Source organism: Mus caroli, chromosome 9 (assembly GCF_900094665.2).
Source record: "Mus caroli chromosome 9, CAROLI_EIJ_v1.1, whole genome shotgun sequence".
Lineage (NCBI taxonomy): Eukaryota > Metazoa > Chordata > Mammalia > Rodentia > Muridae > Mus > Mus caroli.
In genome coordinates this window covers 110,077,334-110,100,655 of record NC_034578.1, presented here as the reverse complement: position 1 = coordinate 110,100,655, position 23,322 = coordinate 110,077,334, and the positions used below count along the sequence as shown (strand labels likewise).

General features: G+C 45.3%; 1 protein-coding gene across 7 annotated transcripts in view; it reads left to right on the top strand.

The window, feature by feature from the left end:
- Window positions 1-23,322, top strand: part of Cnot10 (CCR4-NOT transcription complex subunit 10) — a 60,447-nt gene that overhangs the window by 5,733 nt on the left and 31,392 nt on the right. For 2 of the 7 annotated variants that reach the window (XM_021171734.2, XM_021171733.2), the window contains exons 2-11: window positions 535-920; window positions 7,842-7,936; window positions 8,627-8,788; window positions 11,400-11,550; window positions 12,999-13,141; window positions 14,010-14,096; window positions 14,587-14,670; window positions 17,470-17,587; window positions 21,029-21,178; window positions 22,362-22,564. In XM_021171734.2, coding sequence (XP_021027393.1) covers window positions 899-920; window positions 7,842-7,936; window positions 8,627-8,788; window positions 11,400-11,550; window positions 12,999-13,141; window positions 14,010-14,096; window positions 14,587-14,670; window positions 17,470-17,587; window positions 21,029-21,178; window positions 22,362-22,564 — 1,215 coding nt within the window. In that variant the 5' untranslated portion in view covers window positions 535-898. Of the gene's footprint in view, window positions 1-534; window positions 921-959; window positions 1,052-2,132; window positions 2,244-4,874; window positions 5,187-7,841; window positions 7,937-8,626; window positions 8,789-11,399; window positions 11,551-12,998; window positions 13,142-14,009; window positions 14,097-14,586; window positions 14,671-17,469; window positions 17,588-21,028; window positions 21,179-22,361; window positions 22,565-23,322 lie in introns of those variants that run through there. The other 5 variants (XM_021171731.2, XM_021171732.2, XM_029481668.1 and 2 more) reach the window with 4 other exon arrangements.

The window sequence follows — 23,322 nt, the reverse complement described above, 5'->3', positions numbered from 1 at the left end:
CGGAACCAGTTCAGGGTTAAAGACTGCCAGACAGGGATACATAGTGAGATTCTGTCTCAAAAAATTAAACAAACAACAAACAAACAAACAAACAAAAACCTGTCACGATATGGGCTGGAGATGAGATAGTTGGGAGCTGGGTAGTTGAAGAGTGGGTATTGTTTTTGCAGAGGATTTGAACTTGAATCTAAATCATTGTGCTTAGTAATCGTGATGCATCAAGCTTTTGTCTTAGACCGACCTACCATAGTAAGTTAATGATTGCAGGACTCGCAATCAGAGAAACTGCATGCATAATGCAGTCTGAACGGCTTTTCCAATTTGGCTACAAATAACAAAACAGCTCTGAAACTTAAAAAAAAGTCTTTTTTATGGGGGAGGTGGCCTCCTCTAACAACACCTCTCTCATCCTCATTGTTGTGGGAAAACAGTCCCTGTGAGACTCAGCGCTTAACACATAAACCTCAGGTTTGGTGCCTGCCATTTTGCTGGAGTGCGGAACAGAAAGTCCCTCCCCTTCTGTGTTTCACTCAGGACCTGCACTAGTGCACTTCCGGGTTTGCAGAAGGACGCGCTTCCGGGGCCGAGGCCAGCCCCAATTCCCACGCCCAGATGGCCCCGCCCCGGAAGTAGCGTCTCCCTTGGCCGCGACAGGACGGAAGCCGTGGATGGCGGGGAAAACAGCCCTGCACCGGCGGATGTGTTGGCGCTGTTGCTAGACGACGAGCAGTGACTTCGTCACTTCCTCAGCCCGTGGCCCGCCCAGGACCTTAGCCGAAACGACTGGAGCGGGCTTGAGCTGAAGAGTTGTCCCCCGCCGGTAGGACTCACCACCAGCCCGGCGGCGGGAGTCGGGGCCACGCCACCTGCAGGGAAGAACTCGAGCCGAGGCGGGAAGATGGCTGCAGACAAGCCTGCAGGTGAGGCGCCCGCGCCGCGACCCAGGGGCTGACACTGCGCGCGGGGACGGCAGGGCCCGCGTGGGGGACCCGAGGGCCACTTGACTTCGCTTGGGTACTTGTGCCCTTCACTCTTCTCAGCTGTCTCTACTGTGAGTCCAGTGGGTTTTCTGCTGTGACCCATCTTGATTCCATTGCACCCCATCTTGATTCCACTGCATTTGCCTTGCTCTCCAAGTTAGTGCTGGCCCAGGAAGCTTGAATTTGTCACGCCGCTGTCCAGACGCTTCAAGGGAAAGTCTGTCCGGGCACACACGGTTGCCGTAAGGCCCCCAGGCTCAGCCACTGAAAAAGTTCCCTCTGGTCTGCGTGTCCAGTGGAGTCATTCTGAAAACTGTCTATAAAGAGGCGTGACGTTTCACTGTGTCTTCTGCCTGCTCTCACTTACCTTGTTCGTCATCTGATTTTTCCCGAGCTCCTCGAGATTAACTTCCTTTTTTAAAAGTCTTAATTATGTGTGTGAGTGCAGGTGCCTGCCGAGACTGGAAGAGGACATTGCGTCTACTGGAGCTGGAGTTACACAGTTGTGGGCCATCACTTGTGGGTGCTGGGAACCCAGTCTTGGTCCTCGGCAAGAGCAGCGAGTGCTGTTAACCGCTGAGCCATCACCTTTCCAGCCCCAAGATTAAGTTCTTTTTTTTTTTTTTAAGTTATTTATTTATTTATTTATTTATTCATTATATGTATGTACACTGTAGCTGTTTTTCAGACACCCCAGAAGAGGGCATCAGATCTCATTAAGGATGGCTGTGAGCCACCATGTGGTTGCTGGGATTTGAACTCAGGACCTTCGGAAAAGCAGTCAGTGTTCTTAACCACTGAGCCATCTCTCCAGTCCCAAGATTAAGTTCTTAATCTCTGTGGGTTTTCTGTGTTGCCCCATCGGGAATTTTTCCCATTAGGGAATTGAGAGCCCATTCATTACTTGGAAAGTCTGCTATATTTCTTTGAAGAAAGTAATGTTTAGAGAGTGGGGCGGGATTGATTGATTGATTGATTGATTGAGGCAGGGTCTCACTATGTATGTAGCCTTGGCTGTCCTGGAGCTTGCTATATATAGATCAGGCTGTTCTCAAACTCACTAGACATAAGGCCTCCTGAGTGCTAGATTAAAGTGTGCCATTATACCCACTACCATAGCATTTTAGCTAGGTGATCAGAGAAAATCTATTGTGAGGTGATTCCTTTTTTTAAAGTTATTTTTTACTTTGGGTGTATGCACGTGAGGACAAATGCCTGAAGATGCTGTCCGAGGAGTTGGGTCGTGCAGAGCTGGAGTTACAGGTAGTTGTGGGTGCTGGGAATCAAACTCAGGCCCTCTGAAGAGCAGTATGTGCTTTTAATCACTGAGCACCAAGGTGATTTGCATGTCTTGGCTTTCAAGGATCAAATCCAGTCATCAGGCTTGAATCCAACCATCCGGCCACAAGTATCTTTACCCACCGAGCCCCTGCTGATCCAACTCCTGCTGGGATAGTATTGAGCACAGATGTGAATAAAGTGAAGGAGTGATCCTGTTGGTGTGGGAGGCAAGAAGGGTGCCGATTGCCCGTCCAGGTCTAGACAGGGGACCGGGACTGTCCTTGTTAATCAAAACAGTGCTGCTTCTGCGAATCATTTCCCTGGAAGCAAGCGTCTTACCGGATCCAGGACTGCCCAGCCTGAGTTCCACCTCAGTCACATGGCATTCCCTCACTGCTTCATTCCTTCCTTCACAGAAAGTCTGGGCAGGCAACCTTCAGATGATGATGTGAATGTAAGACAGCCCTGCCTCTGAGGACCTGCACTCTGAACCTTTGCTGGCTTAAGTGGCATGGTTCTGGCCGTTGGGTCCTCGTAGTTGCTCTCTTACACTTTTCTTTTTTTTAGGTTTTTTTTTCGAGACAGGGTTTCTCTGTGTAGCCCCTGTCTGTCCTTGAACTCCCTCTGTAGACCAGGTTGGCCTCAAAAGCAGGAAATCCACCTGCCTCTACCTCAGAAGGCTGGCATCAAAGGCATGTGCTGACGCAGCTGCCAGCACCACTACCACCCGAGTAGTACTTTACCAGCACTTTACTCAGTGGGTAAAGGTGTTTTCTTTCAAGCCTGACACCTGAGTCCATCCCCAGGACTCATGTAGTAGAAGGAGAAAACTGCCTTCTCCAGGTTGTCTCTGACACACGCACACACAAGTAAACAGTAAGCAGCAGCCAGTGTTTCTCTCTGGTAGTGGTGAAAGGGGCAGAAGAGACATGTGAAACTTATTTGGAAAGTGCCAGCCCAGGGTCCAGGAAGTGAATGGGAGACACAGTATATTCCATCCCTGCTCTTGATCCACCATGAGCTCTGAGAAGCCGTGGCAATCACTTCGTGTGGGAGGTTTTTTAAGGGGCCTCACCGTGGGCCACACAGCCTCTGGAAGCCGTTTTTGAAAGTAGCACATGGGGAGAGGATTTGTCTGTGTCGCTTCCTTCTGCTTTCTCCTTCCAGTTGGTCAAGGGCATCTAAAAGGGAAGAACAGATTCCCTGTGTGTCTCCTTGGCAATTGATCAGCAGGATCCTAAGCTCGGATCTTCCCGCCTCAGCCTCCCGAGGTGCTGGGATCACAGATATGTGTCATCACGCTCAATTTACCTTGTTAATGGATGCTAAGTGTCCAAGAGCAAATGGCAGCATTTCAGCCTTTGGTGAAGCCCCGTGGCTGTGATACATGCAGGAGTGCCTGTGTGTGAGAGAGATCCAGTGATCAAACAGAAGTCAGCAGGCTGTGGTGACACACGCCTGCCATCCCAGCACCTGGGAGTTTGAGTCAGGATATGGACCCACAAGGTCAGTCTGGGAAATGTGAATTCCAGGCCTTTCTGGGAGATAGACTGAGACCTGCCTCAACAAAACCAGAGAAAGCTGCCAAAGAGCAGAATGGAGGTGGGGCTTGCCATGTCCTTATTAGTATTCAAAGCGGGCCTTCAATTCAGTGTCCCAGCCTCCATGTGCCACTGCGCTCAGCTGCCCCGAGGACAGACAGTGCCTTGCTTTAGTTTCGGGAACTCGTGGACTCCCATTTTTTCCAACTCCTCTTGTTTGAGGGATTAGAACTGTAGAATATAACCCCTTTGTATGTGTTCTCTCTCTCTCTCTCTCTCAGGGGGTGTGTCCATGTGTGTTGTGAGTGTGTGGTACATGCACATGAGTTGTATGGAGGCCAGGAAAGGACACATCTTCCACTCTCTTACTCTCTTGATATAGGATTCTTCAGTGACCCAGAAGCGAACTCTTTGCTACGCTGGCCAGCTGGGTACTGAGCTCCTGGCACCCTTCTGTCTCTGTCCTGGTTGGGTTCTCCTGGCACCCTTCTGTCTCTGTCTTGGTTGGTTGTAGTATGTGCAGCTGTTCCCAGCTTTGATGTGGGTCTGGGGAGTCAAACTCACATTGTCACACTTGCAGAGCACGCACTCATGCCCACAGAACCGTCTTCTCAGCCCATATTTTTTTGTTTGTTTGTTTTTGTTTTTCGAGACAGGGTTTCTCTGTATAGCCCTGGCTGTCCTGGAACTCACTTTGTAGACCAGGCTGGTGGGGTTTAGTTTTTCTTTGGGTGGTAGAAACCACATCTGAGCTGTCCTAAGAGCTCCCTGGTGACTTCAGTGAGGGCTGTCATGTCAGTGCCTGGAAGGTTGAGGGAAAAGAACCTTCAGGTTAATCCTTGGCTACATAGTGAGTTTGAGGCTAGCCTGGGCTACTTGAGAGCCTGTTTTAAAACCCAAACAAAACAAAAGGAAAAGACATTGTTTAAACTCTGCCTTGCCAAGGCATTGCTATTTTGTGTCTGTCTGTCTTACCCTTTCAGCATAGTGTTTTCAGTCTCCCTGGGACTGTGTTTGCACAGCACAGTTTGTAGTCATCCTCCAGTCAGCTTTGAAGTGTTAACATTCTGTGTTGGAATATGTCCGTGCTTTCAGTTAACTGACCTTCAGTTTGGAAGAGGTGTTACATTTCTTTTCTGTGTAGTTGAAATCTATAGGGGTGGGGTGTGTGTGTACGCGTGTGTGGTGTTGTTATTGTTGTTAGAAATGAAGTCTTTCAGTTTAAAGAGTGTCAAGGTTTGCACATCCGAGAGCTCCGTTGGCCTGTGTCCCCCGTGTTCACCAGGCCAGGGCAGGAGGGACGTGAAGCTTCAGGAGGGACGGTCGTACCCGCTCCCCATTGCCAATGGAGACACACTGTGGGATTATGTGCAGACACTGTCGGGTAAGAAGTCAGTAGCGACAAATAGTGCTTGTCTCTTATAACATTTGAAAACCAGGTTCCAACTCTGCAATGCACAATAAATTAAAAAAAAAAAAGTGATCTCATTGAAGTAGTTTTGTTATCCTAAGGTAAAAGATGTAGGTAAACGATGGCTTGACTGATATGGATGTAAAAGTATTTATGCAACTCAGTTCTCAAATGCACATAGAAGTGAGCTGCAGAGCTGGTCTCTTGACCTTGAGGTTGGCCCGTTTCCTGGGGAATTTTGAGACTTTTTTCTGTTTTCTAGGGATGATGACAGCAGTGTCCATATGAATCTGATTTTAGTGGTAGATAGATGCTTAAACTCTTCAGTGTCCTAGATGGGCATTGTGGCTCATCCTTTAAGCCCAGCACTTGGGAGGCTGAGGCAGGAGGATTGCCATGATTTTGAGGCTAACCATGGGCTTCATAATAAGTTTGAGGCCAGCTTGAGCTAGTATTAAAACCGTGTCTCGGTGTGTGTGTGTGTGTGTGTGTGTTGATTTTTGAGGCAGTCTCTCACTGTATTACTCAAGAAGGTCTTAGACTCAGTCCTCCTTTCTCCACCTCCCCAGCGCCAGAGGTACAAGAGTTCTTAACTAAAATCACTGATGCTTAGGCCCAGGTGACTCATTAAAGAATGTCCTCTAGACCTATTATTGTGCTGTACATCTGCAGTCTCAGGACTTGAGAGACAGAGATAGGAGAGTCAGCAGTTCAGAGCTGGCTTTGGCTGTATGGAGAGAATCCTGGGCTATCCTACCTCAAAAAATGGGCACACCAAAGTAAGAATAATTTATACTTAAATTTCTATTTTAATGTGTGAGTATTTTGCATGCCTGGTGCTCTCAGTGTTCAGAAGAGAGTGTTGTATACCCTGGAACTGGATAGTCATGAGTTAGCTGCTGAGCCATCTTCCTAGTGGTCAAGAGAATTTAAAGAGGAATGGGAAGTGGAGTGAAATCCTCCATCCCAGAGGTGATTATTTAAAGTTGGAAGAAGAGCCTTGAGTCTGTGAATATTCAGATGTTGTATGTATGTATGTTTGTCTTGTCTGTCTGTGTGCATATCTTTACAGTTGTTCTACCCCTAGTCACTTCCCATCAACACTCCCTGTGGTTCAGGGGCTCAAACCCAAGGCCTTAACTGCAGGCAAACACCTCTATCACTCAGCCAATTTGGATTGGTTTTGGTATTCAGTATGGAGCACTTGTGAGTCACCCTGTAACTAGGATGTAAACCTGCTGTCAAATTAAGTATTTTACTTTAAAAAAAAAAAAAGAAAACACAAGGCATCACTACCTTCCTGGGGTTGGTCTGGACTCCTGATTCTCTAGCAACTTCCTGTGTCAGCTTGCTGGGTTTTTGGTTTTGTTTGTTTGTTTGTTTGTTTTTCGAGACAGGGTTTCTCAGTGTAGCCCTGGCTGTCCTGGAACTCACTTTGTAGACCAGGCTGGCCTCGAATTCAGAAATCCGCCCGCCTCTGCCTCCCGAGTGCTGGGATTAAAGGCGTGCGCCACCACGCCCGGCTGTGTCAGCTTTCTGAACCAACAACATTTTTTGAGTTAAGAGTCTCCTGTCTTAGTCTGGTCTTGAGCTTGCTAACTGAAGATGACTTTGAACAACTGAGTTTCCAGACTTTACCTCTGCAGTGCTAGGCACCCCTGTACTTGGTTTATGCAAGGCTGGGGATTGAGCTGAGGGCCTCAGAGGTGGTAGGCAAGCATTCTGCCACCTGATTTCTGTCCTGTTTGCTTATTCATTTTTGGTGTTGCTGGGAATTGAACCCAAGACCTTGTATGTAGTAGATAAGAGCTTTTCCACTGGGTCATTGCAGTCCCAACTCACTATTGTCTAAACTCATACTCATTTGATGAATTAGGAGGTTGCATTTCATTTGCCTTGAAATAACTTCACAGGAAGCATGCATGGTGTGTGTGTGTGTGTGTGTGTGTGTGTATGTATGTATGTGTGTGTGTGTAAGCAAGCATATAACTCGGTTAATACTTAAACCTCAGCCTGACCTCACAGCCCTGAAATAGTCCTGAAGAAGTTATTAAGACTCTGTCCCTCTTCCCAATGGGGACACATTGAATAAATCCCCCTTCTACTTTTTACTGTTAATTTGGCTATTTTAATTACTTAGGAGGGATGGGTGGCCAAATTTTGTTGGGGCACAGGCTATGACCTCAAGTCTGGTAAGCAGAGCTCAAGGTTCTAAGTCCCCAGAACACACACACAGACACACACACAGGTGTGTAGGGGCACCTACACGTAATCCCAGCTCTTAAGAGGTAGAGGGAAGGAAGATCAGTGAAATACTAAGTTTGAGGCTATCCTAGACTACATGAGACACTGTCTCTAAACTTAATTTCCACCCCCAATCCCTGAAATACCAAAACAGATGGAGGAGAACAAACTCATTGTCGAACTTCATTTCTTGCGTGTGGGCAGACATGTGGTGAGCTGTGAACTCAGGTGGAGGTCAGGATAACGTGTGAAGTTAGCTCTCTACATCCTGTAGGATTTGGGATCAAACACAGGGGTCAGGCTTGCATGGGAACAAATATTTTTTCTTGCTGAACAGTCTCCAGTCCCCACTGCCACTTCTAAAGAAACCTTGTGTGTTTGCAGATCAGGGAGCAGAGAAGCATGAAGGGGCAGGCCAATCATCTGGGGTCACGGACCAGGAGAAGGAGCTGTCCGCCAGTGCCCTCCAGGCCTTCACAGTAAGAAGCGGCTTTCCTCTTCACCCTCTTCATCATAAGTCAGGAGTTAACTCAAAGGAGAATTAGGTTTAATTTTATGTAAATGTGGTAAAAAGATTAGAAGTACTTTTGGACTACCCCCAAGTTTTTGTTTTCACGGGCATGTTTTAACTCTAGCGATGTTTGAGTCTTCTAAATTTAGATTTGTAAATGTGTGGTCAGTCAGTCTTTACATTCCCCTGCTCTGTTCAGATTTTGTCTTGACTGTACTTGAAAGTGAAACACCAAATATTTGTTGTCAGAATTACAGCCTTCCTGACATTAAACAATATGGAAAACCCCTGTGTTAATTATGTACATACATTTGATATGCATTAGAAGAATTTGATTTGTATTCAAAGTATATTTGCTACATCTAGCCTTTGGAATAATTACATCCTTTTCTTGGCTAGTCTCTGCTCTCCATAACCTGCCAGCAGTATGTGTGCATCATCTCTCGTATCTGGTGTGCATGGTGGCTCTTATCTGCAGATGTAGAAAATACCCAACACGCTCGCTGTTCACTGACTCACTATTGCTATACGTAGGGGACTTCTGCTTTAAAACATGAGGAAAGACGAGGGAAACATGGAAAAGCTGTATTGTTCTTAAAGCTGATATGGAATTTTGTGTATATATGTGTGGTTTTGTTTGTCTTTTGTTTCTTTTTAGTCTGGAAATTATGATGCCTGTCTGCAACACCTTGCCTGTCTCCAAGATATAAACAAAGATGATTACAAAATTATTCTGAATACAGCAGTAGCTGAATTTTTTAAAAATAATCAAACAACAACAGATAATTTGAGACAAACACTTAACCAGCTGAAGAATCAGGTGATAATGAATTTAACTATAAAAGTTTGTTGTGCTAATCTGTGAAATACAAATAGTTAAGGAAAAGAAATGTTATTTCTTGCCTGATGTTGATGACAGAGTTTCTACTGATCTGAATCCTTTGTTGCTATAGTTTTTGCATAGGTTTAAATGATAGTCTAACCCCAACACTGAGGAGGCCCTGTCCAGCCAGCCTAACCTATTTAGCAAGCCCAAGGCCAGTGAGAAACGCTGTCTCCAGGAAGAGGTGGGGAGCAACAGAGGAGAGTACTGATGCTGACCTAGCCAACGCAGGAGCTTCATACACAGGAGCACACAGCAAGAATCTTAAATAAAGTAAAACAAATGCTACTACAGAAAGAGCTTCCTTCCTGTAGAAATGCAGTTCTCTCTATTCAGGACACTTCTTAGTGTATACATAGTGACTGAATAATGAATGGAGAGCTCTCTTGAGCAGATCCACCCAAGTCTTTTCTTCCCTGTGAATTGCCTGCTATGTCAGGCTTAGCATATCAGTGACTGAGATCTGATTATGGACCCCTGTGCTCTGTGAAGCTTTAGGTTCAACACCATCCGACACCAAGGTTGTCAAATCCATGTGTATTAAACCACGGCGCAATTTAGGGGAAATGCCAACCTTAGAATTCATCTAATAACCTTAGACAGTAATTTTGTTTTAATTTTCCTTTTTGAAAAAGCTTTTTAAGATCTATTCATTATATATACAGTGTTCTGCCTGTGTGTATGTCTGCAGGCCAGAAGAGGACATCTATAACAAGTCTTGTTATAGATGGTTATGCGCCACCACGTGGTTGCAGGGGATTTGAACTCAGGACCTCTGGAAAAGCAGCCAGTGCTCTTAACCTCTGAGCCACCTCTCCAGCCTGTGTTTTAATTTTTATGATGGCAAAGAAATGTTAGTTTTAATGTGGCTAGAATTTTAGTTACATGTGTTGTACATAATTAGAGACTTGTTGTGAAATGTAAAGAGGTTCTAGGCCAGCCTGGTTTACAAAGAGTTCTAGGCTAAGTCAGGGCTATATTATGAGACTCTGCCTCAAAAACACAAACAATAATCCTGGCATGTGGTGCATTCCTTTAATCCCAGCACTCAGGAGGCAGAACTCTATTAATTTTAAGACAGCCAAATCTATATAGTGAGACCCTGGTTTTTTTGTTTTTTGTTTTGTTTTTTCGAGACAGACTTTCTCTGTGTATCCCTGACTGTACTAGAACTCACTCTGTAGACCAGGCTGGCCTTGAACTCAGAAATCCGCCTGCCTCTGCCTCCCCAAATGCTGGAATTAAAGGCGTGCGCCACCACTGCCCGGTGAGACCCTGTTTTCAAACAAATAAAAAATGATAATAAAATACAAACCCGGTCTATAATCCTAGCACTTGAGAAGCTAAGGCAGGAGGATAACTGTGTTTTTGGAAGTCATCCTGGGCTATATAGAATGAGAGCTATATCGGAAATTTTTTTTTTTTTTTAAATATTGGGGAGATGGGCTAGAGAGGGGCTTAGCATTTAGAGTTAGGACAGTTACTGCTCTTGCAGAAACTCATGTGGAATCTGACAGGCATGCTTGTACCCTACAGACATGCATGCAGGTGAAACAGTCATACACAAAAATAAAATAATTAAACCTAAAAGTGGGCAGGGGAAAGAAAAGAAATGAAAATGTTAGGTCAGTGAGATTGCTCAGAGGGTAGACGCACTTGTGACACAAGCCGGTCCTCTGGGCTCCATATGTGACTGACGCTGGTCCCCCCCCCTCATCGTGTGCTGAAGAGATGCTCGGTGGTTCAGAGCACTGGCTACTGCTGTCCCAGAGGACCTGGGTCTGGTTCCCAGCATCTGGGGGGTAGCTCACAAGCATCTGTAACTCGAGTTCCAGGGCATCCAATGCCCTCTTCTAGGTGTACATGCATACCTGCAGGCAAACACACACACACACAGGAAATAAAAACAAAATCCTTTTTAAAGGCTTATTCTAACCACCAACTGCAATGCTTGGGTTTTGTTGCTTGCTATTTTTTAAAACATAGAATTTTTATTCTATGAGACTAGATCCTTAAATATACCCTGGTTTTGGACAACATAATTAAGACTAATCTCTCTCATAAGATAAATATTTGTATTCTCACTATGTAGCTTTGGGGACTAATTAAAACCTGAAGGTACTATTTTGTCCTTGTTTTGTTTTTTTGTTTTTTTTTTCAGACAGTTTCTCTGTCGCTTTTGCTGTCCTTGAACTCACTCTGTAGAGTAGGCTGGCCTGGAACTCAAGGATCTGGCTATTCTGCCTCCCTCCCAGTGGTGGGATTAGGACGTGTGCCACCAGCCTGACAGAGGTACTACTGCCGTGTAGGAAAATCAAAGATGTGTTGGAGCTGGGCATGGTGGCACACATCTGCACCCACAGCTATTCAAAGGCTGGCCTGGAACTCACTGTGTAGCCTCAACTGACCATGACCTTGTGTTAGTTCTCCTGCCTCAGCTTTAGGTGCTGAGCTTACGGGGGTGTGCCACACACCTCGCTGAGTTCTTTTCCTTCTGCTGTTTGTTTCCTTGCTGTTGTTAGAGTGCATTCTGCCCGGATTGTTTCAGGTCCACTCGGCTGTTGAAGAGATGGATGGGTTAGACGATGTTGAGAACAGCATGCTGTATTATAACCAGGCAGTCATTCTCTATCATCTGCGCCAGTACACAGAGGCCATATCTGTGGGCGAGAAGCTCTATCAGTTCATAGAACCTTTTGGTATGTCCTCTCTCTTGCAAATTCCTCTATTGCTTTTACCTAGATGACCTAAATCTAGCTATATGGGGGGAAAAGAATGGGAGAAATACATAACTCAGTAGAGAGCTTGCCCTGTGAGTGTGAGGGCCTGAATTCAGTGCCCAGAGTCCACATGAGAAGAGCTGGGCCTGTGGGACATGGCTGCAATCCACTGCTGGGGAGGTGCACAGGCAGATGTGTTGAGAATTCTGGCTAGATAGCCTGGCTTTCTTAAAGAGCTCCAGGCTAGTGAGATGCCTGCCTCAGACAACTAGAGACAGGGACTGGAGAGATGGCTCAGTAGGTAAGAGCACCAGCTGCTCTAGTGCATGAGTTCAGTTCCCAGCACCCACATAGCGAGCTGCTCGCTCTGACAAGATCTGATGCTTTCTACTGGCTTCATCAGGCAGCCAGCATGCATGGAGTGCACAGACATACATACAGGTAGAACAACTAAAGTAAACAGTCCCTAAGGAGCAACAGCAGAGATTCCTCTGTCTTCCACACACGTACACACATACTCAACTGCATACCTTTTTACACACATAGAAAATGACCAAAAAATTCTAAATTAGTTTTCAGTCTAGAGAAGGCCAGTTTTCCTTTAGCACTCTTTCCCACCTGGTTTTTAAAGGTCCCCCACATGCTGTCACATGCCTGTAATCCTAGCCTCCTGGACTTGGGCAGGAGAACCAGATGTTTGGGGTCATCTTCTGATACAGCCTAGGTTTGAGGCCAGCCTGGGCTTCGTGAGACCCTATCAAAAAGGAAGGAAGGGACAAAGAGGGAAGGAAGGGCGAAAATGAACTGTTGGGTAGTGCAGAAACTTCTTGTCTCTTCTTTGCTGTTGAATACTCTCTTAGGGACCTTTCTTACCTTAATTTACATGAAAGATTAGGAGGGCTGGACAGTGGCTCCGTGGTTTGGAGTACTTGCTCTTGTAGAGGATCTGGGTTTAGTTCCCAGCCCTACTTGGCAGCCAACAACTGTCTGTAACTGTAGTTTCAAGGGATCCAATGCCCTGTTCTGGTCTCAGCATGCACCAAGAATACACATGTATACAGGCAGGATTTTTGGTCATTTTCTATGTGTGTTCATGGGTGTGCAGTTGAGTGTGTGTGTATATGTGTGTAGAAGACAGGAATCTCTGCACACTTATAACACTCATGCACATAAAATAAACATTTGTTCGCCTATAATCCCAGCACTTGAGAGGCAGAGGCAGGCGGATTTCTGAGTTTGAGGCCAGCCTGGTCTACAGAGTGAGTTCCAGGGATAACGTGCTGCTTTCAGTCATGGCTTTAGCGGCATCCTTTGCTTGGGGGAAGACATGCTTCATTTTGCAGGGCGGTGTCCTATTTGTGGGTAAGCAGAGATGTATGCTCAACCTTGGATTATAACTTTTCCTATTTGTGTGTTTGTTTTGCCAGAAGAAAAATTTGCCCAAGCGGTGTGCTTTTTGCTCGTAGACTTGTATATATTAACCCACCAAGCTGAGAAAGCTCTGCATCTTCTTGCCGTCCTAGAAAAAATGATTTCACAGGGTAGCGGTGGCAAAAACGGGAAGAACGAGGTGAGTTCCAGGCGCTGGACTTAGAAGTGTGACCAGTGTCTGTTGTGTGAGATAGTATCCTAGCAGCTTATGGAGATGGAATTCACAGAAACTAATATCTGACTTACCCTTGTAAACTGTGTGTAAAGTGTTCCATTTATTAATGTTTACATGTTTCACATTTCTCAACCCAATAGGGTATGTTAGAGATTCCGGTTGAATGCTCTCAGCTTCACTCCTAAACCTTGTGTTGTCAAATATTTCATTTTCATAATATTTGGTACTGTTAATATTTGGTAAAATAGGCCTTAGTTCAGTAGGTGTGTGTGTGTGTGTGTCTGTGTGTTTCTGATCTGACAGTAGGAACACTTTATGTAATCCTTGTCCTCTGGGCCCTCTGCCGGGGAGGGGCAGATGGAGTACAGTGAGTTGAACAGTTTGACCTATCAGAAAAGGAGGGATGGAGCCGAGGAACTGGGGGAGCTGGGAAGGGAGCAGTGTCTGCAAGTGTGGGCAGTGGCTGGGGACATTTTCCCACTGCAGGCAAAGGGGGTTTGAGGTCAGGACGGTGGGAGATTGAGGGCTTCCTCAGGAAGCTGGGCTTCAATGGTGCTGGCAGTTTTTACAGTGGAGAAGGGTATAAAGAGACAGAGTCTGTCTTGGGTTTTAGAGGGGCAGTCTTGAGTGGCACCTGTGATTTTTAAATGGGTCCCTCATCTATGAGTTTCCTGTAAGTGTGCCACGTTAGTGTGCCATGTGACTCTCAGTCCCTAGGTGTGGGCTCTGCAGTAGCTTCAGTGTGGAAATGGCCTCTGGGTACTTGACTTAGCTCACCTGGAACTGAGTTAGCGTCCTAACAATCCGATTGACTTTGTTTCCTATTTTATAGACTGGCAATAACAGCAGCAAAGACGGAGCCAACCCTAAGGCTGAGAGTGCAGCTCTAATAGAGGCTGCCAAGTCCAAGATACACCAGGTACGCACGCTCACAGAGTGGGCAAGCAAGCGGCAGTGTGAGAGGCACGAGAGCACTAACTCAAGGCGGTGCGCTTACTCAGGTTCAAAGGCTTGGAGTTGAGAGCGCAGTTATCCCTCTAAATACATTTTGCTTGAAATATATACATTGTAACTTCTATAAATTACTGTATAGAAGTTTGAAGTAGCCTGTAGTGTATGATAAAGTAATATATTGAATTTTAAATTTATCTTATGCAGATTTGAGTTTGTAGGTTTTGCTCAGGGGTAGAGTGATGGCCTGCAATACATGAAGCCTTAGTTTCTATCACCAGCACCACAAGAAAATAAAAAGGAAACAGATACTTAAGATAATTTTAGTTGCATTTGTGTATGACTGGCTTTTGACTATGTTGTATGCAAATGAGAGTTAATGTCCTGGACTGGCGAGCAAAGCTTGAGCCTGTGCAAGTGACCCACCCCTCTTATATGTTTCCATTCCTCATTGGCAGTACAAAGTCAGAGGGTACATCCAGATGAAGTCCCTGAAGGCTTGCAAAAGGGAAATCAAGTCTGTCATGAACACAGCTGGAAATGTAAGTTCCTCCTGGGCTTTCCTCTGGCTGCTCACTTTCTGGCTTTCTTATTTAGACGGTGAGGATTGTCAGTTCGCAAAGGTAAAACATATGTCTGTCACCCCAGCTCTGAGGAGGGCTTGCTGGCTTCCAGCCTACCACTGGAAACACTCTCCAAGTTCAGGGGGAGCTTCAGCAGACTCAGCAGAATAGGGAAAGGGTAGGATATCTGCTGCCGTTTTGTGGTGTCTGCACACATGCACACACACACCTACACACATACACTCGAGTAAAGAAATCCTGGACTTTCTTTATGGATGGAGGGGTTGGTGTTTGGTTGTTTTTGTGTGTGTGGAGGGGGTTGTTCTGTTTTGTTGGGGTTTTATTTTGGTTTGGGGGGTTTTATATTTGTGTGGTTGGTTTGGGTTTTGGTTTTCGAGACGGGGTTACTGTGTGTAGCCCTAGCTGTCCTGGAACTCACTTTGTAGACCAGGAATGAGTCCCAAGCACTAGATTAAAGGTGTATACTACCACCACCCAGCTAATAAATCCTGTTTTTAAAACTGATACCTAGAATAATCCCTGAGACTACAGTTGCTTATTGACCAGATCTCTGGGCCGACAGAGAGAAAGGACCAGACCATAGACAGAGGGTATGTTAATAAGTGAGTAAGTAAGTCCTGGGATGGAGATCCTCAGAGAACAGTGTCCAGACCTTTGTGTGCATTTGCATTCTAAATCAGTGCTCTCTGGAGGCCCCTCCAGTGTGAAGATTTAATGAGAGTGGTACGAAATCCAAGCCAAGAATTTTGGAATAGAAAGATTGGTGCCTGAAAACAAAACTTTGGAATTTCTTCTCTTCATATAGGAACATGGTTTCTTTTTATACTTGCAAGAATAACTGGTTATTGGGAATTAATGAAAGGAGAACTTGAATCCTAAGAAAGGAGAAAGATTGGGGATAGCTCAGTGATACAGCACTGGCCTAGCACCACACAGTCGACCTTGGGTTTAGCCTCTAGCTCAGACAGACAGACACACACACATGGATTCAGTTCTATCATTTAAGAGGTGGAGGCATCAGGAATTCAAGGCCAGTCTGGGCTGAAGTGTGACCATGTAAAAACAAGGGCTAGAGAGTTGGCACTCACTGCTCTTGCAATGTGAGTTTGATTCCCAGCACCCACATCAGGCAGCTCACAATTGCCTGTAACTCCAGTTCCAGGGGATCTAAAACCCTTCTCTAACCTGCAATAGCACTGAACACTCATATACCTATAAATAATAGTGAAAATAAAACCTTAAAAAAAAAAAAAAAAAGACATCCCTCCATAGTGTGCACATAAATAGAAAGCTTGGGTGTGATGGCCCAGGCCTGCAGTACCAGCTTTGGGTGTTAGACTCGGGCGGACCAGCTTGGGTTCCTATGTGAGACCAGGTCTTTTCAAAAAAGCAAGGGTGGGGAGGCTGGAGGGGTTGTTCGGTAATCAGGAGTAAGTACTACTATTACAGGAAGACCTGAGTTTTATTCCCGTCAGCCATGTTGGGTGGCTTACAGCCTGCTATAAACCTCAGCTCCAGGAGATCTGACATCCTGTTCTGGTCTTCATAAACACCCATACTCAATGTGTCCCCCACTCCCACATACACTTACACATAAGTTAAAAAAAATAAAGCTTTGTTTTAATGCCTTATTGCTGTAAAGAGACTCCATGACCAAGGCTACTTGCAAAAAAGGAAGCCTTTAACTGGGGCTTGCTTACCATTTTAAGATTTAGTTCATAACGTGGTAGGGAGAGCGGACAACGGTGGCACAGGCAGACATGACACCGAGAAAGTAGCTGCAAGTTCTCTAGCAGGATCCCCAGACAGCAGGAAGGGAGAGCCTGGCTTGAGCCCACCCCCCAGTGATATACTTCCTTAACAAGGCCACACCTCCAAATCCTCTCAAGTAATACTTCGGACCAAGCATTCAAATATCTGAGCCTGTGGGCGTCATTCTTATTCAAACCATACGATCTTTCTTAAAAACAAAAAGAACTACAGAAGACCACTCGCTAAGTTACTGTTCTGCTGCTCTGAGGAGCCACCATGACCAAGAAAGACTCACAAGATGAATTGTTTAATTTGGGGCTCACAGCTCCCGAGGAATAGAGTCCATGACCATCATGCTGAGGAGTAGGCAATTGGGCAGGCATGGCGCCGGAGCAGTAGCTGCGAGCTTGCATTTGATCCTGGAGCACAAGGAGTAGAGAGCTATCTGGGAATGATATGGGCTTTTTAAACTGCAAAGCCTGGCCCCCGTAACACACCTCCTTTACCTGGGGATCAGGTTTTCAAATATATGAGTTTATGGGGCTGTTTTCATTCAAGCTACCATGACCATCAATTTTGCAATGACCATCAAAACAAAAGTTCTAGTTTGTGCTGTAAAACTGGCTTTTAATTAGCCAGACCCAGGGTTCTGTGCTTGTATTCCCAACTCCTTAAGAGGCTTAGGTAGAAGATCACTTGAACATAGAGCAGGCTGGGCGCAGGGAGGATGCAGGGAATGAAGACAGTCTTTTGATACTCTGCGCGTATGAGTTATAGTGTTGTTGTTGTTGCTGTTGTTGTTGTTAAGGTGGTCACTCACAGGCTTTTCTCTTTGAGACTTTGGTACTTTAAATAACAGGTCAGTGAGCATTTAGAAATTGTTTTCTATGGCATGATTTATCCGATTGATTTATGTCCTAAACACTTCCATGCACAGCAGTATGTCACAATCGTGCAAAAGACAACTGAAAACAAATTTTAAATCACTTTTATATTCCTTTACAGTCTGCACCTTCCCTGTTTCTTAAAAGCAACTTTGAGTACTTAAGGGGCAACTATCGAAAAGCGGTGAAGCTGTTAAATAGTTCAAACATTGCTGAGCATCCAGGCTTCATGAAGACAGGTAAAAGAAAACTGTAAAACTTTAGTTGATCTATTCCTTCTTGCTTGGGGTTCCTCCCACGTACACATCCCAGGTTTCTTCAGAGTGACTTCCATTCATTTTTAGGTAGAAGTGTTCTAAGCCTGGTATGGTAGCACACTCTGATCCCATCACTGCGCAGACTGGAGCAGAGAGAGGATTTTGAATTTGAAGCTAGCCTGGACTGTCTTTCAAAACTCTGTCTTAAAAAAAGGTTTTCATATTTCTTCCTGCAGAGCATTTACTGAGATTTTAGTGTATATATCATCTGCACATTGGAAGAGGACTCATTACATTTTTGCTTTATTTTAGCCTTCCCTGTTCCTGCTCCATTCTGAGAGGGAATGCTCAGTGTTTGCTTTTGTTTTGGATTCAGTTCAGATGCATGCATAGCATGTACCTACAAACCTGCTCCACCTGGCCCGACTTTGCTGTCTTGAGTTCACTGGAGAGTGGAGCATGTCTCTTTTTTCCTATTTCACAATCACTCTAGTCTCCTGGGTTTGTGTAGCTTTGAGTCTTGTGTATCATGTACGGATGACCTTGAGTTTTTGGTCCTCTACCTCCTCAGGGTAGAAGTACAGGCATGTACCACCACACCTGTGAGTGTGATGCTGGGGATTGATCCTAGGCCTAGTGAGTGCTAGAAAGCACCCAACCTATAAACCACATCGCCAGCCTGTTCCCCTGGGTTTTATTTCTGATGTTTTTGTTGTTGTGGTATAAAATGATCTCTCAAATCACAAGTGTGCTGTGAGGAAAGTCAACTGCAGGTCAAGAGCCAGACATGAAGTAGTCATTGAGTCAGTTCATTTGTCTGCGTTGTGATTTGCTAGTGTTGAAATCCTTAATTTTTTTCCATTATGATTTTTGTTGTTGATAAAATATGCTTATTAAAGAATATTTAGAAGATAAAAATGTAGCTTAAATTGCCTGTATGCCATACCTAGAATGAGTCTGTTGACACATTTTAGCGTGCTTACTCTTGTCCTTTGTTTTTCTTTGAGATACAGCTTTGCTGTACAGCCCAGGCCAGCCTGCCTCTTGCTGACTGTGATCAGACCCAAAGTCTGATTCGGAAAACGGCTTTTCCATCACTAAACTAACTTACCAGCCCCTTCTCTTCTTTTTAATATCCCTGCCTAATTTAGAGCTCAGGGCATACAGCCTTGGGAAATGGGCAGTGAATATCCTGTTACCAACTCGTCCGTAAGCTGGTGTTTTGTGTCATGAGGGTAAAGTAGGGCATGCTAGTTAGTACATTTACTGTAATTTTCTTTTGTTTTGAGACAGTCTCACTGTATGACTCTAGCCAGCCTCAAACTCAGAGATCTGACTCACTCTACCTCCCTACTACTGGGATTACAGGTGTGAAACACCGTACTCAGATTCACATACAGAAGACTGACTACCTTTGAACTGGCTGTGTAACCAAGGAGAACCTTGAACTTTGATGTTGCTGCCCCCACTCTCAAGTGCAAAGATTGTAAGCACATGCCGTCAACTCTGCCACCACACAGGCCTCAGGGAATGGTTCATTCAGAAAGTGAAAGCTAAGTTTAGGTTATTTTCGTTGAATCAAAGGGAAAAAAAAAATCTACCAACGGAAAGCATTGGAATGTAAAAATAATTAAAAGCTCAGTGGTTAGGAGTGCTGACTGGTAGAGGACCTGGGTTCAATTCCCAGCACCCACATGGCAGCCCACAATTGTCTGTAATTCCAAGATCTAACACCCTCACATACACATCCATGCAGACAAAACATCAATAGAGATTAAAAATAAAAAAAGAAATTGTAGAAGGAAACTGGAATGAATATTCTACTTTGTGGTGAAGAATGCTTGCTTGAACATTACCCACAATCTTGGAGAGATAGCTAAAGATTTGACCACAAAATACATTCAGCTTTTGTGATTAAAAACACAAACATGTGTTAGCACACACCTTTAGTCCCAACTCTCCAGAGGCAAAGATCTGAGTTCAGGGCTAGCCTGGTTTTCAGATCCAAGTTCCAGGACAGCCAGGGCTACACAGAGAAATCCTGTCTTGAAACAGAAAAACAAAACAAAACCATACAAGATCAAGTCACAGAACAAATGATAACTGTTGGTGGGCATGAGTTTTCCAAACATGTGACAGGTGACAAAGGCTTCTGTGACAGTCTCTAACTTAAAGGGCAACTGATAGGCCAGATGAAATAATGTATAAGCTAAGAAATAATGCTCAGGGCTTGAGAGATAGCTCAGCAGTTAAGAGCACTGACTGCTTGCCGGGCGTGATGGCCTTTAATCCCAGCACTCGGGAGGCAGAGGCAGGCGGATTTCTGAGTTCGAGGCCAGCCTGGCCTACAAAGTGAGTTCCAGGACAGCCAGGACTATACAGAGAAACCCTGTCTCGAAAAACCAAAAAAGAAAAAAAAAAAGAGAGCACTGACTGCTCTTCCAGAGGTCCTGAGTTCAATTCCCAGCAACCACATGGTGGCTCACAACCATCTGTAATGGGATCTGATTCCCTCTTCTGATGGATCTGAAAATAGATCTTCTAAAAAGAAAGAAAGAATGCCCAGTTGGGTATGGCAGATGACACCTGCAATCCCTGAACTCTGGAGGCTGAGGCAGAGAGATTGCTAAGCAAGCCTCAGTTCCATAGTGGTTGTAGGCCACCAGGACCAGTGTGAGACCCTCTCACAATGAGAATAGTGCCAGGGTCCTACCAGATAGTAGAGTTCACTGTCATATGCAAAGCCCTGGCTTTCATCCCTAGCACCACACAAACCAGGTGTGCTGGTATCTGTCTGTGATCCCTGCACTCTGGGAGGTAGAGGCAAGAGAATTAGAAGGTCATTTTCAACTACAGAAAGTTCAGACGAGGTCAGCCTTTTCTGCACAAGGTCCTGTCTGAGGTGGTTGTTAGTATGATGGATGGTAGGTGGATAGATGGAGTAGAGTGGACACTGAGGCTTAAGATGAAGCAGGCTTTGTAGACTCTGTTTTACCGCATACATTCTCCCTGCTATTCTTCATTTAATGTATTCTAGCTGCTTCTATGTGTGTGTATGTTCAACTTAAGACCTTGTACATATTAAGCCATCTCTACCATTGAGCTGAACTCTAGCTCCCATGTTTAGGTGCTTCACAGCTTACAGTTTGTACAGGATTTCACTGTGGATGTGTGGCATATATATTAAGTTACTGTTTTTTATCATTTGTTAAAAAGAATAAGATCAATAAAAAAGTATCAGGGTTGTTTTAGAAATCCATCAAAACAGGGTTTCACTCAGCTTTGCTCTATGCCTCGTGAACTGTCCTGTAGGGACTGACTGACTTTCCAAATCGGTCAGCTAACTGACAGCAGCTAGGTCCGCTGTCTACTGGAGAGACTGCAGAGACAGACGCTGTGTGTAAAGTCGTTGTGTTGTTCCAGGTGAATGCTTGAGATGCATGTTCTGGAATAACCTGGGTTGCATCCACTTTGCCATGAGCAAGCACAATTTGGGGATTTTCTACTTCAAGAAGGCTCTGCAGGAAAACGACAACGTCTGCGCCCAGCTCAGTGCGGGTAGCACTGATCCAGGTGAACAAGCACTGGGGACCTGCAGTGTCCTCCTTGACACACATGGTTGAAATAGCAAGTGTTGGGGAGGGATCTGGACGTGGGAGATACATTCAGGGCTTGGAGGATGAGACAAGATGTCCTAATCAAAGGAATAGCGATCATCCAGGGGGAGAGTGATTCCAGCCTCAGAGAGCAGAGCTGAGAGGTCCTGGAGCAAGCTGACCAGCTCATTCGGGAAGCTGCAGCTCAATGCCTGCTAGAATAAGACAGAAGGATGGCTGACGAAGATTCTCCACCTCAAGCTTGGGCTTCCACATGTACACACACACACACACACACACACACACGAAAACACATAGACATAGCAGAAAAAAAAGAAAAGACCAAAACATCCCATGACCCTCAGTTTGCTATGGACTTGGATCAGTAGTCCTGAGTGGTATGCCATCCAGTTTTGATTAGTCATTAGGATTTCTGACTGTGGGCTAATATTATTATAAATTGTTGGCAGAGCTTCACAAGTGATGGTTTGGTGGCATCTAAGAGCCTTAAAGCTGGCTGGAGAGATGGCTCAGTGGTTGAGAGCACTGACTGCTCTTCCAGAGGTCCTGAGTTCAATTTCCAGCAACCACATGGTGGCTCACAACCATCTGTAATGGGATCAGATGCCCTCTTCTGGTGTGTCTGAAGACAGCAACAGTGCACTCACATAAAATAAATCATAAAAAAAAAAAACCTTAAAGCAACTTGCTGAAGTTTGTCATTTACGTTCAGATTATATGGATCTTTGATCAGAAATGCTTAAAATCAAGCATCTTTCTAATTTTTAAAACCATAAACATTGATGAAAAATGTATTTTAAATGGCAAGTGGTAGTCTTGTAGACTCTGAGTCACTGAGAAAGTGTAGCACATGGTAACAAAGTGGCCAAGCAGTCTGAAGGAGGGCAAGGTGCTGTAGTTCAGAAAGCCAGTAACTCACTCAGCTCTTCACCTCCCTGAAGCAATACTGCCAGAAGAGCTGGCCCAAGCCTGGGCATCTGTGTCCTTCCTAGCACAGACATCTGACATGAGTGGCAAGTACTTGGGGAGTTAGGCATGGAGAAACCATCTGGGAGAGAACCATTACAGTGTCACATTGGAGTCACTGGTACTAAACATGGAAGTGTTTACTTGATCTATTCTCCACATTTTATCACAAGGCAAAAAGTTTTCTGGAAGACCCATGTGTACATTGCTGACCAACAAAAGATATGAGCTGCTCTACAACTGTGGGATCCAGCTGCTGCACGTCGGGAGGCCTCTTGCTGCCTTCGAGTGTCTGATTGAAGCTGTTCAGGTGTACCACGCGAATCCTCGTCTCTGGCTACGGCTGGCTGAGTGCTGCATTGCTGCCAATAAAGGGGTGAGTGCTGCTTGAGGAGCTCTTGAGTCTGTTTCTCCTCTTCTACACTTGGTACATGGAAAGCAAAAGATACTTGGGACTGGAGAGATGGTTAAGAGCACTGACTGCTCTTCTGAAAGTCCAGAGTTCAAATCCCAGCAACCACATGGTGTCTGAAACCATTCGTAATGAGATCTGACACCCCCTTCTGGTGTGTCTGAAGACAGCTACAGTGTACTCACATATAATAAATAAATAACTTTAAAAAACCTGGGAATCTTAAGACCTCATTTCCGTTTTCACTGCCACTGAATGTAAATCTTCTGCTAACTGTCACTTGCTTAGCTGTAATTCTTGGCAAAGGGTTGATGCCAGTGAGGAGTCTGTGTCAGAACAGTGAGGAGTGGTGGCTCCTGCCGGGCCTGGGCTGTGCTGTCTATAAGCACGAGGGAGGTCTCTGTCCCAGGGGGTCAGAGAACACCTGGCTCTGATGGAGTGTGGACAGGAGTGCATTAAACAGCACTCCCTCCAGTGACGCTGTGACAGTCACATATCTTCTCTGACACACCCGTCCTCAGTGTCTGAAACTGGGCTGCCCTGAGCTGTTCTCTGTTGGTAGCAGCCTCCTGAGTCTCTGGCTGAGCGGGGTCGCTGTAAATTGGGTGAAATAAGAATTACCAGGTGCGGGCTGGTGAGATGGCTCAGTGGGTAAGAGCACCCGACTGCTCTTCCGAAGGTCCAGAGTTCAAATCCCAGCAACCACATGGTGGCTCACAACC